Raw genomic sequence first — 18,826 nt, 5'->3', positions numbered from 1 at the left:
CACAACTCCATCTCCTTCATCCTGTTCTGGTCCAAACAGCAGCACCAGTCGCAGACCAGGACACCATCAAAGCAGAACTGGACTGAGGGAGCCAGAAAAGCCAGGAAGAGGGGGAGAGAGAAGAAGAGGAAAAACTGCTAGACGGCAAACCATTCCGTTCGGACTCTCCTGCACAGTGAGAGCCCCATGCTGTAGGATGGCTTCCACAGACATAGAGGATGTAGTGGATGCAGATAGTGATAATGAGAATCAATGTGTGTGTGCATGTGCATGAGAGGGAGGATGTATGAAAAAGTACATACAAAGCTATGAAGACAAAACATTCTATGGTGCTCAAGCTACTCAATAGCATGCTACGATTTCAAGTGTGCGTAAAACTGATATTCACCAACTCTCCTAGAGACAGTGCTGAAGCAAGGTATCCAAATAAAAGAAGCAACACTGCCCTGTCCATACATATTTCTTGTGTATAACTGTGTTTGCAGGAAAAAAGGAATGAGAGAAAGATTTTGTTTGTGTCTATAATACTCGCATCGCGAGTGTGTGTGAGGTTTATGAACATGAAACATGTTTGCAAGTATAGTGAATGCGCGTGCAGGCATTAGGCAATAAAATGTGAATGGGAAGGTGTATGTGTGCATGTCTGTGGGTGTGTGTGTGTGCATGTGTATGTGCACCTACACTTCCCTGGGTCACAGTGTCTGTGGTTCGGCTGGGACAGTGTGGGGGCTTGGGGGGGGTGAGCGGGGAGGTGACTGCAGCAGGGGGCTGAAGTGCGGGGATGGGGCAATACATGATGGGGCAGCCGTGGGGGACGGGGGCAACCCTGATGGCACCAGGGGTCCGGGCAGGCCAAAGGGCCCGGTGGGTGACTCTGCGGCCGCCTGGTTATAGAAGAAGAAGGCGCACTGATGGATGAAGGTTTCGATGATTGTCTGGTAGGTTCTAGTGGCCGTCAGCGCATCCATTGTGGTGAAGTCGGGTCGCATCAGAGTTGGCCAGAAACAGATGGACAGGTTCTCGCTGGTCATTAGGTTCACTCGGTTCCACTGGCTGACTCTGGGGAATGAAATAAAAGAAAGATGGAGGATAGGAAGTAACAGAAAGAGACAAAAAGAAAGATGATGCTTTATTGAACTCCTGACATGTGGGAGGAGCGGAAAATGGAAGCACCAATGGTCCCAGAGCGTTTGTAGCTAGGAGCCAAAGTTTTAGAGCAAAATAACAAGAGTCAAGAACCAAAGCAGCGACATGCATACTTGTTCAAGTGACTCATGACGTGCTTGAAGACTTCATAGTTCTCACGGGGAAATCTCCTCAGGATGTCCTTCATGGTCTGCAGCCTCTGCTCCCGCTCATTTATCTCTGCATAGACAGACATGTGTTTGAAGTCATTCTGAGCGCTGTCTGGTTTCACGTGAATTGTATTTATTGGGTGATATCAGCTTTTGTAAATAAGACACTAACAAAGATTATGAATCTGCCCTTTGGTTAATTTCTAGTATAAAATAAACCATTACTGTGATTCTAATCTTTCAAATAAAACCAATGCCCCCTCATTTACCATTCTTCCTGCTAGTGCCATTTCTGGGTCTGCCATTCTGTGATGGGCTAGTGAAGAACTAGACAGGCCTGCACAATGCATCATCGGTTGTGTGTGAACACAACTGATTCAGCTCAAGAGCTATCCTCAGTGAGCCCATCATGATTCACATCAGGCATGTCAGAGAAAACGCTAGCTGCAGCACTTCCAGATATAGGCGTTACATCTCTAGGAAACTGTCAAGAGGTGGCCTTCCAGACACATTCACACTATTCTTGAGACTAAATAACACTGCTGATATGAACAATCCACAATGAAAGTACCCTGACAATTTTCAGGCTTAAAAGAACAGTGCACCAACAATCAAACTGACAAAGTCTCATTAGACAACAGTGAATGAAAACTTCCAGATGCCAGTGAGGATCATGCAAATGACTGTACAATAAGGAGGTAAAAAAAAAACTGCCTATACTCAGTGGGCTAGCATGATACTTTAAATATGTTATTAACAGAGAGATGTAGTATAAAGCCAAGGATGTTGGGAAAATTGTACTTAAATATACAGTACCGTGCCAAGTATTCAAATCTCTTAAACTCTCATCAGACTTGCCTGGATTACAGGCCTATATTTAAAGTCGTTAACTTGAGTGTTACAGCCAGTTTTTTTAGGCAAAACCAATAAGTAAATTTTCTTGCAAGATTATCTTATTCTTTTGGTGTAGGTTTTACTAGCTTGGATACTTTTTGATAGCATTTCTTCCTGTCATATTTGCCCCAGGATATTAAGGTTGGTTGGATTATGCTTGTGGACCACAATTTAAGTAGTGCCAAAGATTCTTGTTTGGGTCAAGATCTGGCCTTTGACCTGGCCATTATAGGCCTTTAATTCAGTAATGGGTACTTCCTAGTCACCACAGCTCTCCCTACAAGCCAAATGTATGCAAAACTCTTGATATCGTTGACAGATGCACCTTCAGTACTGTTTCAGCTAATGATATTTGTAGCTCCTTCAAAGTGATTTTTCACCCTTTCTTCCTCTGCATCCCTGGGTTTTTCATTTTTATTTAAATTTTTATTAAGTTATTTGTTTATTGCTTACACATAGTGCCTTACACTATGTGGCAAGAGAGTCAATCCTTAGGTGTAGTGTGTAAGTACAGTATGGGTGGGTGACGTATTGTTACTTAAACTGAAAACTTACTGTAAGCCTCCACCAGCTCCACCTGTGCACTGTACGGAACCAAGGGTTCTGGTAGCTCTGAGAAAAAGCTCTTCAGAGCTCCAGCTACCGTGTTGACTGTGAAATCCTTCTCCACCAGGTCCAGACCGTGGTCTTTGGAGAAGAAAGGTGAGAGGGGACCAAGAGAGAGCGGAAGAGAGGCAGAGAAATCAAGAGAGTAAAATCAAAGGTTCTTTGCCATCCATGGACCTCAGCCCAGTACTTACAGATTCATTCTTTAAATATTTTCCATTACAGACCTCTGAACTTCCAATCTATAAAGCTTATTATTTTTTGCACTTATACAGCATATTTGTGATGGAATGACAGGTGTTTTGTATAAGACACTTCTGAAATGATAATTTACAGTTAAAGTAAAGCATGAGCTGTACAAATGTGATGGCATTCTTTCCATTTATGCAGGTCATCCATGACAATTTTCCTGAAGTTACAAGCATTTGCTAATTGTGACATGACAATCACATTAACCCACATCACGAAAACAGTTAAGAACCTGACAGCTTTCTTGAATGAGGAGCACTAAGATTCATTTTAAAATTCATCAGAAACGCTTGGGCAAAGGTTTGGGTAATTAAACCCACACTCATTCATACTATGAACACGATAATTAGGCAAAACATGAATAGCGCTTACAGTGCAAAACTGGAAAAATACAAAAAGGTCAGGAAAAAAAAAAAAACGTTTCATTTGACAGACATTCTGCAACAACCACTCCTAAGTTCCCTTTTTTTTTGGAAACATCAGTTGGGTGATTTTACAGACAATATGAACTCACCCTGTTCAAACTGTCTCTGCATGCTCTCCATCTCTGCCTTGTTTCCACTCACCCTATATATACCCTCTGTAGTCAAACCTGAGAAAGGCAGAGAGAGAAAGGTTAACATTTAACCATGTGGGAAAGAGGAAAGTCTGAATGTTTCTTTTATATGTGTTCATATTAAACACAATAAAAGCACTAAAGCATAGTTTTTCTTGAAAATCTCGCTTCCCTGTTTTTGTTTGCATGCAAACCCAGGAGTTTTGTACACTGGACAGACATTACGCAAGATGTTCTTCAGTGGTAGACTGGGGAAAATAGGATCCTATTACATCATTTAGAAATTATCAGTGATGCAGTACCTAATAATGCTAACAACTTGTGTTGTTTTCAAAAAGTTATTGAGAAACAAATTAAAAATGTTCAGTTAATGTGTATGAGAAAAGAGAGCATATCTTTAATCTTCTCAAAGAAATCATAAATCCAGACATCAAGTGTATAAGTATACCACCGAGAATCTACATAAAATTAAAAGCTGTGACAAGTACTGCTTTCTATGAAATGTGATACACCTGACAAAGTTACACTCAAACACCCACACACATGGGTGTGTTTGAGTGGGTCACTCAAGTCCAGAGACATTCAGAACCCTACTTGACAAAATAGCACGCAACAAAAATAAACACTTCCAAACAAATACTTCTCAGCTCCTCAGCCTCTGCCCTGGCTGTATAAAACCCAGTGCAATTTTGTTTTGCCTGATCTAAAGCATTCAATTCAGCTAATGCCATAATCTATTATGGTTCAGCAGAGTCCATAATACTGGGTCCATAACATTGCCTGAACATTGAAAACTACTCAAGAGCTACAGATTTTCCTGTAGATGATCTGATCACATTCTCTACTACATAGATGGGGAAGCTGCCGCCTTGTGCAGAACTTGATCTGAACACTAAGAGCTCTACAGTGGCACTTGAGTGCTGTGCCTGAGTGTATTTGCATGTCCAGTCTCTTATACTGAAGACACCCCATCACCTGAAAGAAAACAGTGAAATAACAAAAGGTAATATTACCTGTGGCCTCAATGAAGCGGATGCATTTGTCAATGAACAGTGGGATGGGTCGGTCAGATGACACAACACTAACCAAAGGCACCCCAAAGTAATTACTCTCCAGAGGTTTAGAGATCGAGTGGCGGGGCTTTAGCCTGGTTTTCTGCAGAGCAAAAGTACAGATAGACATTTAGGTTTAGTAAATTTGAACCTTAAGCTTAAAAGGTATTTGCAGGGTGGAAGCCTGCTACAGTACAATGAAGAAGTAAAAATAGAGTGCAAAGTAAAGTAAAGTAAAGCAGTGTGTAATGAACTTACTTTGCCTGGTCGGCGAAGGCTCCTCAGAATGTTCTTCTTCTTTGGATCATCTACTTCCTCAATAAGTGTTTCTCCCTTCAGTGCTGTTACTTCATCCTCCTTTGTCTTCGGAAGGACACCAAGTTCATCATCACTGCAAATGGAAAAACTGGTGCGGAAGCTGCTGAACTTGCCCAGACGCTTGGAACGATCCCGGTAAAGCCGAGGCTTCACACCTGCCGCAGAGAACTTGCGCCGACGCTCTAAAGAGCTGCCATCCCCTTCGCTGTCAGAGCCGTTACCACCTCCATTAGAGTGCATCCTGTTGGAGTTACGGATCGTTATGATCTTACCCTGTGTGCTGTCATGAGGCACAGAGTAGATGTTCTCTTCATGGCTGGGTCTCGGCTTGGTAACAGCATCCATAGGCTCAGCATAATCAGAAGGATCGTAGACACCATCCCCACCAGGAGGCCAGGTCACATTAGAAGTAAGAGACCGCCGATGGCTGACTGGATCCATATAGGGGTTAAAGTTGTGCTTTCTAAGGTCAAATGTGACACTAGGTCTGGGCCTCACTTGTAGAGGTGCTTTGTGGTTCAGCTTATTTTCAAAGGTGCTAAGTTCAGAGATGACAGAGAACGTGTCAGCTGAATCCAGGTCAGGCAGTCTGAATCCACTATGAGAGGTGAGTGTACCATCATGGTAAGGCGGGGATGCTTCCATGTCTTCTTCAGAGTCTAACAGCATCGTGACAGGACTAGGGGAGCCACAATGAGGTGAATACACATTCTCATTTGTGCTACAGGCCTCTGCAACATTATCATACATGTGAGTGGCCTCAACAAGAGTTCTTTTCTCCACCACCTCCATTAAGAAGGGTTGTAGAAGGTCTATTCTGTGATGTCCTCCAACAACTCCTCCTGGTCCACAGACCACACTGGTAAAACGGCCCTCAATTTCATGGGCTAGTTCCTCACCCTGGACCAGTAGTTCTCGCGCATAATCAGAGTCTGTGAGCTCTGCCTGGGTTTCTCCTACAGCTAGCAACTGGACTGGAATGATATCAGGAACCTCACAGAGGAAGGCACACAAGGTTTCCAATGAGGCCTTACGACGAGCAGAGTAAACACCTATATACCCATGTACCAGCCGACTTTTACGCATGGTAAAGGAAGCATGATAGGACAGCAGAGACAGTTCTATTGTCTGTCTGTGGCCACTGACTATCTGCTCCAGCAGCACTGATGTACTGCTGCAGTGGGGAGATGTTGGTCTGCAGTGCTGAGGCAGCAAGAATGGCGCGAGAAGTTGATCTACGTCATAGGAATCTCCACACATTAGGCACATGACAATACGCAGGTCTGCCTCCGGACTCTGATCCTGCTGTAAATCTCTGATGCTTGGAGGCAGAGGGGGTGGAGGTGGGGAACTGCTACGGAACACATTTCTCTTGGAGTCCAACAGACCCCTTAAGACCTGGTTTATCTGTCTTTCATTCACATTTCGCCCATATCCTGAACCTGGGGAGGCAGGTTCCAAAAAATGACACTGAAGTCTTAGAGCTACCTGCTGGCCCTGGGAGATTAGGGTTTGGGCAGTCTCCCCACCAATGTCACCCAGTGCTCCCACTCCTCTTTTCGTGATTAACAAAAGAGACAGAGGAAGTTGGGCTATATGGTTCTCCCTTCTGCCAAGTGTGGACTCTCGCAACTTCTCAATACTCTCCATTACATAAGACAAAGACTCCTTGGAATTGTACAAACACAGGCACCCATGAGGTGTGAAAGTGGTTGTATGGAAGGAGTTGACAGGAAGCCTCACGTTGCCCTCAATGGGCCTAAGTACTAGCTCATACATTTTACCATCAAGCACATAGCGGTCATCATTGGTACACAAAGACCGAATCTCATTAGCTAACTCTCTTGCTAAACCATCTTTACCCAAGATAACTAGGTTTATCCTGTCTGCTTTGCTTTCATTTATATGGAACTTTCCAAAGGAAGGGTAGCGTGTGGGGAAACACAAGGCTAATATTTGTTCGATCTTGTTGTCAACACAGTGTGGGCAGCTAGGGCAGGTATCCTTAGTTGGGTGGTAGACAAAATGAATGTGCTTTAGAACTAAAGCATCTCTCTCAGCCTGTAACTTCTGTAATGCCTTGAAGCGTTGCTCATCCCCAAGTACTTCCTGAATTGCTCCCATCTTTTCTTTACTTGGCTTGGCATCCACTTCAAGTTCATAGAAAAGCTCAGAATACTCCAACAGAAGTTCCTGGAAATCCTCCTTCGCCCTGTCAATGATCACCTTCTGGTGTCTGTTGTAGATGTCCAAGTATTCTGGCTCCTCCAGCCACTGGTAGAAATCTTCATTCATTATGAAACTGCGTGCTTCTTCCCATGGCTTGCCAGGGGTGACAAAGGGTGATGATGCCAGTTTCATCTTGAACTCATGGCGCATCTCGGCACGCCTGCACTCATTCCGCAAATGTTCAAGGTGTGCATCAAAGATGATTTCTGCTGCAGTCGTGTCCAGCACATCGAAGGGTATTCGTTCATCTTCCATATTGTCGAGATGTGGGGTGTCCTCCCATGGTGCATCTTCCAGTACCACAAACCAATGGTCAAAGTCCTTTTTGGACTCAAGCACCTTCTGCACCCCAGCCCAGCTCAAATGTTCAATTTCATCTAATTCAGATACTAAGGAGTTCAATGCCAATGGAAGAGTACTTAAATATCCTTTACGACGTCTTTCAATGTGCTCTTGTTTCAGGCGATGAATATGCTGCTGGAAAAGCTTTTTTGCCTTGGCTGTACCTTCTAAAAAAACATATTCCTTGTATTCTGGTGATGTCTGCATGCGCCGGCTGATATTGGGCCAGGTCTCATTGTGATTCTTTACCATATGGTTCACCAACCATTCATAGCGGTCCTTCGCAGAAGCAATTAGTTGACTTTGATGCTTCAGGGCCTCAAAGTAAGGTATTATCTTAGCTTTGCCTCTTCCCTTATCAATCAGCTGAAGCAAGGTAAGAAAAGCTAAGTCCACATTGACATTAGATCGAGCTGATGTTTCAACAACCTGCAAGTTCTTCTTAGTGATAGCAAATGTATGAGAGTCCTTGATATAACGCTCAACACCTTCGTCACACTTAGTGAGAACCAGAACGACAGGTTTCTTTGTCTTTCCTAGGTGATTATAAAGGTTGGTGACAAACTTCATTTGGTCATCAAAGTTGCGATTCATCCCTCGACTGACATCTACACAGAGTAGAAAGCCATCTACCTGTAGCTTGCCCTCTGGCATTTGCTTTTGCTCAAAGTCTTGTTCCAGGCCCAATTGGTCTGTACAAAAATACATGAGCTTTTCTGCAGAAGCCAGTTTTGTGGAGGCTGCTCTTTTAATATAAGGCTGCAAAGCTGTGCTACGATGTGGCTGAAATGTCTGGTCATCAATGAACTCGGTCTGCTCGACCACATGCATCCTGCACTCTGTACCATCTTCCAAAACCCGCTCCACTTCTCCCCAAAACAGGAAGTGGTCATTGTTGACAACTCGGCCACCAAAATCGCTGGTGCTTAATACTGATGTGTGATCAAGATGAAAGTCATCTGCGCTAGGGCGGACAAAGCGATTACAAAGGCAAGACTTGCCAACACCACACTGGCCTTTCTCCTTTTCAGTGCCCGAGAGACCAACAACAACCAAGTTGTATGTGGCCGCCCGTGAATCTTGCTTCTTAGCCATCATCGTATGCGGGCACTCATGTTGCCATGCCACAAAGTTTGACACAGGATGACTCGCTGACACGTGTCCATAAAGTGTGAAGTGAAATTGTTTTGTATGATCACATTTGATACATCTTTGTTCTTTGATGTGATACCTTTTATTCTACATCAGATCAATCATGCTTGTGTGTTTCTTGCCCATATTAGAGAGAAACTGGTGTAGAAAAATGTATAGGTGGGAAAAAAAACATCAAATGTTTGGAGTGAGGGGCCTTTAGCAATAGCCATTCTGAAAAGGAAGGGGGGAAAAAAGAGAGAGAGAGAATGAATTACTTATAAAGTATTATATATTTTGCATATTTTAATACAAAAAAATGTGAGAGGTGATGAGAAGTTCTACAAAATACACAAGTTGAACTTTACTAAATGTAATATTAATATTTACATCTGTACTACTCTGCACCAAACATCTTCAAAACAAAGTAATGACATTCACTAGATGCAAAACACTCAAGATAATAAAACACTTAGCATCTCTGCAAAGGGGTATGTTTGCACAAGCCAACGATCACATAACCCATTTAACATTACACTAATTAATAATAAAACTGATGGATGTGCAGATTCAGTATCATTCCAATCAATAGAATGATGTAATAAAAATCACTCAGAACCACTGGAAGCTTCCTTTGCTCACTTACGATGTTAATATCAGCAGCAAATCACAAGCATCAAATGATTATGTTAGTCAGAAAATAAAAATACCTCATGATGCACATACTACAAGCAAGACGTCCTGCAAAAATCTAAGCAGTAAGCAATGAGACAATCTCAGACACTCCATAGTCACACCCCTTCTCCCTTATCTTTTTCTGAATATCCAGCAATCAATAGTACTCCCAACATACGAGACCAAATTACAGCCTTGTCCATTAGTACTGAGTTACATACAGTACATACTGCACTTTTCTCTTCTGCCAACATTTATAGCATGGCCAGCTCACCACATTCAGACACTGAGTGCCTAAATGTTCACACATGAGAGTTTAGATCAGTTAAATGAGCTGCAGGAATTTCTGTCCTAGTTTCTCGAATGTGAATATGAATAAAGCCATTTTGCCTTACATGAGGTTTAACACACTATTTAGACACACTGTAAACAGTAAAATGGCCTTAGTTAACCCCTTATTTAGCCTTATTCTATTTTTGAGGAAATGAAGAATTTCACTTCAGCAGTGAAATAGTTCAGCACTTCTCTTTATTCCATTTAAGCTTTCGATATTTGCTCTGTGAATTTCACTTACTCATTCTCTCACTCCATCACACACACACACCTGGGAATGTTGATATAATGCAACTAAAATTCAACTATATTCCATCATCTTATCTGCTGCACTCTGACAGATGGTGAGGACAACCTAATCCTCTTACGTCAAATGTCCACACTGGACCAATAACAGAATATGAGGGACGAAGACATATCAGATAGCTTGGATATGTGATGAGTGTTTCCTGTTAGCCAACTACACGACCAAGCAATCAGAAGCCATGTAGCAAGCAAACAAATCAAATTTTATGAGTGCAGATTAACACGCACAATGAAGCCTTCATAAAATACAAAATCAAGTGGCATGTATTTTGTTTGGTGTATTTCTTGTTATGAATATGGGCTACATCTCACTCTCTCATTTTACCCCATATTACCCCAGCAGAGCCACTTCATATTTTACTTACAATTACAATACTAATTCAGTAATTTATTTATTTTTTTAATCTTGGTCATTTTATTCCATGTGTACTTTATGAAACTGCATTCAAAGATTTATAAAAAAAAATTACTCTTAGTAGTAATAGTAGTAGTTGTAGTAACATGAGTATCATTTTTATTTAAATAGCTGAACAGGCAGATTTCACAGACTGAGCTGACAACTGCCATAAAGAAACTGTTAAAATTTGGAGGTGAGGGTTTCCCCAATCTCATTGTAACAAAGCCTGCACCATCCACATTATACATCAGAGAAACAAGTGCATCACTGAGCGTGGAGCAAGGTTTCCTCACAAGTGATCTTTGAGGTTGGAAAGTGCTCTTTCCTCCAGCACACCACATTCAGCTTGCCAGAAGATGCAGTTGTGCTGGAGCAGAGAAATCACGAAGCCCAGTGCTATGCCATGTCCCTCTTGGGATACAATAAGAAACATGTTTAAAGCATGTAAGTAAGTAACTGAACATCTTGTCTAGTAAAATAGTCAAAAACTGCAGTTAATCCTAATGCATGTTTAAAAACAAAGGTATTATCTTAAGGCAAGTAATTAACTATTTTATTCATTTTTATGGCAGTTGGTGAGCTCAGCTGCACACATGCCAGCAAATATAATTAAATATACCCACCTGACTACCTGTGTATTGGTTACTAATCACTGATAGGTTCAGTGAAGTCAGTTCCTAATAAGCAAAGGGAACATTTAAAAAGTACTTTCAAATTATTATGTGTCTCTTCAATTATGTATCTCTTCAAGAGCCATAGATCCTCCTCAAGAAATGCAGTCAGTAGAATAATGTCCTATATTAAAACTCCCGTTGCACCAAATAGTCCACATGGTCAGACTGAGAAAACAGGCTTTGCTATGTCAAGCGCAGTAGCAACAAAGGCTAGTGACCCAACACCACTAGCTTTTTACATCCACGTCTCAGCCGTCTGTTTTCAGGGAACGCATTTTCAACTGACAGGCAATGTCTTGAAGTGTTTAAGATGAAAATCACGAATGACAACTATTTTGTGAAATATGAAAACTGAACATATTAAATATTTGCGTCTGGATTACAATAATTGGCACTTAAAATAACTCCAAAGGTATCTAAAGTCCCGTCTGTCATAAGCTAATGCAAGTGATGCGAACAATAACGACACCTGGTTAACAGTCCGTCTACTTAGTTCTTCTCAAATTATGCAAACCGTTTTAAAATATTACCCCAAAACAAAAGCATAGACTAATAAACTTCGCTCAAGGAGACCGACGGGCAAAAGTGTTAGAAAGAAAACATCATCAGACCACAACAGGCCACAAGCAAACACGGATGGGCAACCCTTCCCCATTCTAGCCGTGCCTGCATTAGCCAGGCAACCAACCTAGAGACAGCAAAGATCCACTTTCAATGTTTGTATCGCTAGCAAGCTATAGCTGCATGGCTAAAAATGCAGACCTTTCTTCAGTTGGCAGAAACCTGCTGTCTTACTGAGTAAATGCTTTTTTTTCCAGTATAACGGCTATTAAAAGTTGTAAGCGCGCTCTCCGGATTGTAAGTCATTCGTAATAAAACATTTTGACATGATACATAGCTAGCATACCATGATTGCGTTTGTCCCGTCTTCCTTCCTTTTTTTCTCCGGTTCCAACCCCTCCTCCCAGTCCAGGCCAATGTTAAGGTCTTCAGCCGGTTCGGTGCATTTAGGCAACGAGGTCGGAGAATATGGTCCCGTATAATTACAAAGCCGGTTATTTTCTATATGACCTTTCTAAAGATTCTTGAGATGCTTTTATATATTTGTTAAAGCAGCTCTACGGGTTTCAATGAATATTCTTGGTTTAACCGGCTCCTGCTGTTCTCTCTTTCGAGTAACGTACCCAGTGGCTTGCAAAATCCATTAGAAGCGATGTCCAGCAAAGAATCGCTTGTTGACGATTTTATACTGGTGGTTTTCGGAAGGAAAAAAAGATTTCCTTCAGTTTTCCTCCGGCCTTACCACGTTGCTTTGGCCAATTATAACGTCCTTTGTTGTGGCCAAAATAATATGCTGATTTCATCGTATGCAGACAGCATGTGTAGCCCCGACTTCCCAATAAGCCTCAAGATCCCGCTTAATGACTGAATCATAAAAACGCAATGCATAAACGCTATCAAATGTGTTGCAGTCCTGCATGTGGGTGAATGTGGTTTTTCTAGCTAGCTTCCCAATAATGGCGGCCCCTCCGCCCGAACCCAACTCCCCTCTATCCCTTTTTTTCGTGGAAAAAAAAACCGAGTTACAGAGACAGCCCAGACTCGCCCAGTGGCGCGTGCACAGCACTACAGCACAGCGCATATTGCGACGAGCAAACATGAACACGTACAAATATGCACGCTTATACACAGCCCGGTCTGAGCATTCAACGACTATATGCAAATGTATAACTTCAAAGGCTTTCTTTAGTTTGTGGGTGTGACGTTCTTTTCACAAACAGGATACCATAGACCGGACATTATTGAAAATGATCTAATATTTTGTATACGTTCAGACACCTGGGACTTAGTTCGGCTCGATGTGCTCTGTATTGTTTTGGTCTTGATTTGAATATTTTCTGTGAAGATGCATTGCTTTTGATTACGTGGCCTACTGGGGCTTTCTTTGTAGTGATACAGCTAACCATGGCAAAAAGTTGAAACCCTTTTTGAGAGGCATTGAGAAAGTAATTTATAATAATAACAACCGTGTCCTCTTATTCTTTGATTTATTACATACCATCTACCAAACAGACGTAGACTAAATGAAATCAAAAGAAGGTTGTTTACTGATCAGTGTTTATTTTTATTATTAGTATTACTGGATCTCACATTTTCAGTTGGCACAGGAGTGTTCTTTGTTGGTGATTGGACTAGACTGACATACATATCAGGTTACCTATGGAGAGCAAAACAAATGTAGTACTGTTAGGTTCTAGACCAGTGACACATTGACAGTAAGTGACCATGGCAACAGCATAAGCCTGCCCGAGTAAATCTGAAATCAGTCAAAGTTTCTGTTAGTGTAGCAGAAAAGTTCCAAAATTACTTTAAAATCCAAATATTAATAATAAAGTGAGAAAATTAGCATTCACACAAATCTTTTTTACTGACTTGAATAGGTCTGTTAAAGCTTCAATTGGTATGATAGACAAACAGGCAGCCAAGGATGGATAAATGGATGGATGGATAGATAGAACTTTATTAATCCCCCGGGAAATTGCTGTTGCATTATATTTATCTGATAAATATTTTCTACTTTGTTTATCTATGTGAAAAGATCGGTGGTGGAAAAATGTCCCTTAAAAAGGAACATTCTAATATTCTTTAGTGTGTGATCCATTCAGAAAAAAAAACATGACTTCCTTTCCTGAGCTTACAGAAAACAGGCAAGAGAAATAGAAAACACTATACTATGCCCCGTTAGGTTGTGATTTGATGTACCTGCTTAAAGTGACTCTGTGCAGCCACACCGAGTTTAAAGTTCATCTGTGTTCATGGGCCTGTATGTGACAAAGAACGAATGCAGCTTAGTATTTTGGGTGTCCATGTGTTTGCTTGCTTTTGTTAGGCTACATCCATGTCAAATTCCTATTATTTCAGAATATATATGTGTGTGTGAATATGTATGTGTCTGCATTTGTGTGTGTGTGTGTGTTTGCACTCACTTGGTTGGCCGTTTATCCCCACAGGTGAGCCTTTTGCCTATCAAAGTAAAGAAGAAAAGAAAAAAAAAACACTTGCACGTTTGTGTTGATGGGAATCCTCATAATGTGTGTGTGTGTGTATATATATATATATATATATATATATATATATATATATATATATATATATATATATATATATCAGAACCTATACAATACACTGTACAATGAGAACCTATATAAAATACTGAAAAAGACATATAATAGAAGCATGTGTCTGGTGTTATAAGGTATGGCTGGGTAGTGTTTGAGAAATGACATAGAGAAACATTATGGCTCAAAGATAGGCTCTGAGATTTCATAGGAACAAAACTCTGATTCAACCAATGAGTCAACTAAAATAAAAGGAAATCAACAAACACTCAACCAATAACAATGTTTCAAATTATACTGTGTATATAACTATCCTATAAATGCTATTCTATAATATAAATCTGTCATTGTTGCTTAATCACAAGGAATCTAAAATAAATTATATTGTGAATTAATTTCTTACAGCTGACTTATGCAAAAACGCTTTATAATGTGTCTTTAAACAGATCTGAATGATCTAATGTTAATGGTTGTTATACTCACTGAATATGATTGCAATACCCAAACAAAACAGCACGGCAGCGAAGATCAGTCCTCCTCTTCTAATAACCTCATAATCTTAATAAAACACAAAACCAGTTTATGTGTATTCAAATTGCCACAAGATGGCAGCACATGCATTTCAAAATTCAGTCGTGTTTCCGTCTGCCACCGTCGGTCTTTAAGACGCGTCTACTACTATACGACTTGGTTCGGAAGTTGTATAGTCACATGCTTAGTCACTGGCCTTACCATAGGTGAAGTCATCATCAGAGTACAGAGGTGTTTCTATGGAAACAAATTAAACAGTCAAAAAACAGTGAATTTCCAAAATATTATATTCACAATAAAAATTATTTTAAACATTACTTATCACAGAGATCTCCAACCATCATGGAGAGCTCCTTTCTGCAAAGCTTAGCTCCACCACAAATCCAACACACTTGATTCAGCTGCTTAAATAGCTCTAAAGACACTAATTGGCTGAAGAAGTGTTTGTTTCGGGTTTGCTATAAATTCAGCAGGGAGATAGCTGTCCAGCAAGAAGGTTGGAGGTCCCTAACGTAATATTATATATCTGATTTTTATCATAAAATATGTCATAACACTTTCAGATAACATTTTATTTCTCAAATATGAACACTCATTTAAGTACCATTAATGTCCAAACATAAAATAAGTCATCCTGGTGCAATTTGGCCACACCCCTAATGGTGTTGTCACATTGCCTGACCCCTGAATTTTACTGCATTTCCACAGAACTTTTACACAGAAACATCCATGCAACATCCAAATTTCAAACTACACACAAATAACCATCTTTCACAAACAGTTCACACCAACAGTGAAATCATATAGCAAGAAAGGCAGTGAATCAGGGCAATAGAGGGCTCTATGGGTGAAGCAATTAAAAATCACTCATTTACTTAACTGTACTGTTGCGGAACTGATAGCTTGTTTGCCTGACAGGGGTCATTTATCTTGGGAAGAACTTGTGCTTTTTGCTTTAGAGTTATTCACTTCAAAAATGTGCTCATGTTCCCTGTCCTTTCAGGTGCTGCCTGTATAGGGTCATTGAGGGGGTGTGCCAACCACCTACTGGTGGTGTTTATCTGACCCAGTGTTCTCCCTTCCATATTTGTGTCAGCAAATAAAATTGTGGCAGTGTTGCATGTGTTTCACAGAACTAATGCCACTTTTAAGAACTGTAAATGAACAGCATTTCCCCTTTAACCAAACAAAAACATCATAAGATGCAGGAATATAACTGAGCTACTCTGGTAATCTCTTGATGCTCTGGTTATGCCTAGGTCAGTCGTTTGATAGTAACAGAATGTGTAACAGTTGTGCCCATAATGTATGTTTGAAATAAAGAGAACCACTGACATTTAAATTGACAAGTAATTGTAAAATATATATATATATATATATATATATATATATATATATATATATATATATATATATATATATATAATTCTTTCCTTCATAAGTGACTGTTGAACATGCATTAAAAACAAACAGTGCACACATACCTTGTCTCATTGTTCTGGATCTCTAACTCAGTTCCAGTTCGGGCTGGTAGAGCTGATTTGAGTGAAATGTACACTCAGAGGAGGATGCGAGTTGGTTCTGATAAGACTCGTTGAAAGGCTATAGAGTGCCTCTGGAACAGCAAGTGACATGTGAGTGTATGCAAGAGGGAGGAGAAAGAAAGAGAGAGACAGAAAGAGAGACAGCATGAGAGTGAGACAAGTGAGTGGGGGTGTTCTATTTCTTTACTGACCCATGTGAAGAGCATGGTGGCTAATCCATACCAAGTATCACATTGCTGTCATTAGCATGTTCAATAATCTTACACGTCAGGGTGCAGCAGTGGCATTGGGCTAGTTTAAAAAGCAGTGAAATTATGGAAGCATAATTCTAGAACCAAATCGACTAAGTCTTCAGTGTCTGCTCACACTAGTATCTTCAAGCCTAAAAAACATAATATTGGAACATTGTTTTGTGATTTTCAACCAGCGTGTGCTGTGTGTGTTTTGGCAATGACTCAACAAGGTCATTCATTGAAACAATAAATGAGCAGAATATCAGAGAAATACACCCATGTCAAAAACACATTTCCACAAGATTTGACACCCTTTTCTCTTTAATAAATGTAATCTTTCTACAGTAAATAAGACCAAAGGTTACATGGCACTCAGCATATGACTGGGTTGTCCTTGTTAGATTTTTTTTTTCCATTCTTATCACAAGATGAGCGAGAGACCTTAAATAAGAGGAAAAGTATGTTCTATGTCAGTGAGCGGTTAAGGTTTAATCAGCCATATTCAAAAGGACGAATGGAAGACAAGCTGAGCTAAAAGAATTGTACATCATGTCAGCTTTCACTCTCATTGTAAGCCTTCAGCTCTAAGGATACACTTAAAAACAAAATGTCTTGTTTCATGTCTAATGCATCAGATTTCTTAAAATCTAAAGAGCAAAGAATTACATAGTGTCTTTTTCTGTTCCTAGGTAGCAGTCTCATACTGCAGCAGCCATATAGCCTGATCAAATCAGGAATTGTACAAAAAATAATCGGATTTGACCTTTATTGTCTTCCTTCAGGCAGGACATAAATGCACCTCTTATGGCTCACAAGTAAGACTGCATCACTGATCTATAATAAAGAACAGTGGACTGCATGTGTCACAATAAAACTGAAGGTTGCACATTTGTGACATCAGGTGGACTGCAGCATTCTAGAACCTGGCCAAGAATTCTAGAATGTTGGTCCACCTGAGTCTGTTTATTTGGAAAAGAAACCTGAAAGAGAGACAGCCAAGAGACTACGAAAGCCCTCAGAGACAAGGTCAGCCTCTAATACAAGACTGGTAGATCATAAATGAATCAGTCAATAAGTTACATACTGTACCATGGTGAGGAATTCTTAAGACAGCTTACCACTGGGAGTTGAGGAATCTCTCCAAATGTCACTTCTTACTTCAGCCAATGTTCTCTCTCTCTCTGCCTGTCTTTCTCTGTCTGTTTGTCCCTCTCTCTCTCTCTCTCTCTCTCTCTCTCTCACACACACACTTTACTGCTCTCTTTCACTCTACTTCTCTCTCTCTCTCTCTCTCTCTCTCTCTCTCTCTCTCATTACTTCTTTCTCTCTCATTCTCTCTCTCAAGTCAAGATTGCTTTATTTGCATGACTGTGTGAAGTACAATATTTCCAAATCACTGGAATCATGTCTCTGTATTTAAAACCTTCCATTTGTAGCTTTCTTTGTGAAGTCTTGCTCTACTCTACCACAACATTTGCATGGTGTTCTTTATAGTACTTTACTTGCTCTCTGGTTTTTGATCTTATACCTGGTTACTCCTAGTTGTCTCTTATGCCTGCCTCCTGCCTGTTAGTTTGCCTGGTTGATTGTTAAGCCTGTTTTTGAACATTGCCTGTGTTTTGACACTGCCTTTGGTTAACCCCTTACTGGTTTTATCACACCTATTTCTCTCTGCTTGTGATTGACTCCTACCTACCAAGCCTGACAGGGCACTGTATTAATAGTGGCAATTTTACATGGTACTGCTTTTCCATACTACACATATACTGGGGGAAAAAAACACTATGGGTGATAGAGAAATTCTAAAAACATATTTTTTTGCAGTATGCAAAAATACATAATAAACAAGTTTGGGGTTTTTGTTCATTTGTTTGTTTGTTTGTTTGTTTTTGCATGAAGCAAAATCATTGTTGACCAGTGAGAAGTAGGAATGGGGAGGTTATCTCTACATATTCTGCAGCAAAGGTTGCTGTACGCCTGAGAAAGACAGGTGTCGTGCTCAGACTTGGGAAGAGTTTGGAGAGGTCATGAAGACTTTTGGTTGCCCCCAGAGATGTTCAGCCAAACCGCTCGAAGCCTAAGGAGAGGAAGATGTGACCTCACCTAGGTTGTTCTGAGCAGGTGTGAGGAAGTGCTGCCCTCTACTGAGGACATCATTGAATAGCAGGAGGAACAATTTGAAGAACTTAACCATGTGAACATTCCCCTACATCTAGAGGCAGTGCCTAAAAGTGACAGTGATTCAAATTTCGATTTCTGTGGATAAAGTCACCATGGTAGTTGTGTGGACCTCATACCTCACTTACATACAATGCAATGCCCTGTTTCTCTGGAAACCTTGT

At 40.6% G+C, this 18,826-nt stretch overlaps 2 protein-coding genes across 2 annotated transcripts; both read right to left on the bottom strand.

The window, feature by feature from the left end:
* Positions 1-603: 603 nt before the first annotated feature.
* Positions 604-12,600, bottom strand: LOC113589130 (rho GTPase-activating protein 35-like). The gene is made up of 7 exons (XM_027028615.2): positions 11,965-12,600; positions 4,911-8,906; positions 4,614-4,755; positions 3,559-3,636; positions 2,745-2,876; positions 1,260-1,365; positions 604-1,059 (listed from the first exon to the last, which is right to left on the bottom strand). The coding sequence occupies exons 2-7, from the start codon at positions 8,637-8,639 to the stop codon at positions 693-695; spliced, it is 4,554 nt and encodes a 1,517-aa protein (XP_026884416.2). The 5' UTR covers positions 8,640-8,906; positions 11,965-12,600; the 3' UTR covers positions 604-692.
* Positions 12,601-13,157: 557 nt separating this feature from the next.
* Positions 13,158-17,689, bottom strand: fxyd2 (FXYD domain containing ion transport regulator 2). Its single transcript, XM_027028622.2, has 7 exons — positions 17,603-17,689; positions 16,192-16,322; positions 14,909-14,944; positions 14,660-14,734; positions 14,045-14,081; positions 13,821-13,879; positions 13,158-13,275 (listed from the first exon to the last, which is right to left on the bottom strand). The coding sequence occupies exons 2-6, from the start codon at positions 16,199-16,201 to the stop codon at positions 13,855-13,857; spliced, it is 183 nt and encodes a 60-aa protein (XP_026884423.1). The 5' UTR covers positions 16,202-16,322; positions 17,603-17,689; the 3' UTR covers positions 13,158-13,275; positions 13,821-13,854.
* Positions 17,690-18,826: the final 1,137 nt, after the last annotated feature.

The sequence above is a fragment of the Electrophorus electricus genome, chromosome 6 (genome assembly GCF_013358815.1).
Source record: "Electrophorus electricus isolate fEleEle1 chromosome 6, fEleEle1.pri, whole genome shotgun sequence".
Lineage (NCBI taxonomy): Eukaryota > Metazoa > Chordata > Actinopteri > Gymnotiformes > Gymnotidae > Electrophorus > Electrophorus electricus.
Note: the sequence above shows the minus strand (reverse complement) of the source record. Positions and strands in the feature narration are given on the sequence as shown.

Coding starts and splice junctions, on each gene's coding strand:
- LOC113589130 (XM_027028615.2), bottom strand. CDS start 8,639: ATGATGGCTAAGAAGCAAGATTCACGGGCGGCCACATACAACTTGGTT. Junction 1,366..2,744: donor GGAGCTGGTGGAGGCTTACA/GTAAGTTTTCAG, acceptor CTGTCTATGCAG/AGATAAATGAGCGGGAGCAG. Junction 1,060..1,259: donor GTCATGAGTCACTTGAACAA/GTATGCATGTCG, acceptor TTCATTCCCCAG/AGTCAGCCAGTGGAACCGAG.
- fxyd2 (XM_027028622.2), bottom strand. Junction 14,082..14,659: donor GGGTATTGCAATCATATTCA/GTGAGTATAACA, acceptor TTACTTTGATAG/GCAAAAGGCTCACCTGTGGG. Junction 13,880..14,044: donor GGGGATAAACGGCCAACCAA/GTGAGTGCAAAC, acceptor TGTCACATACAG/GCCCATGAACACAGATGAAC.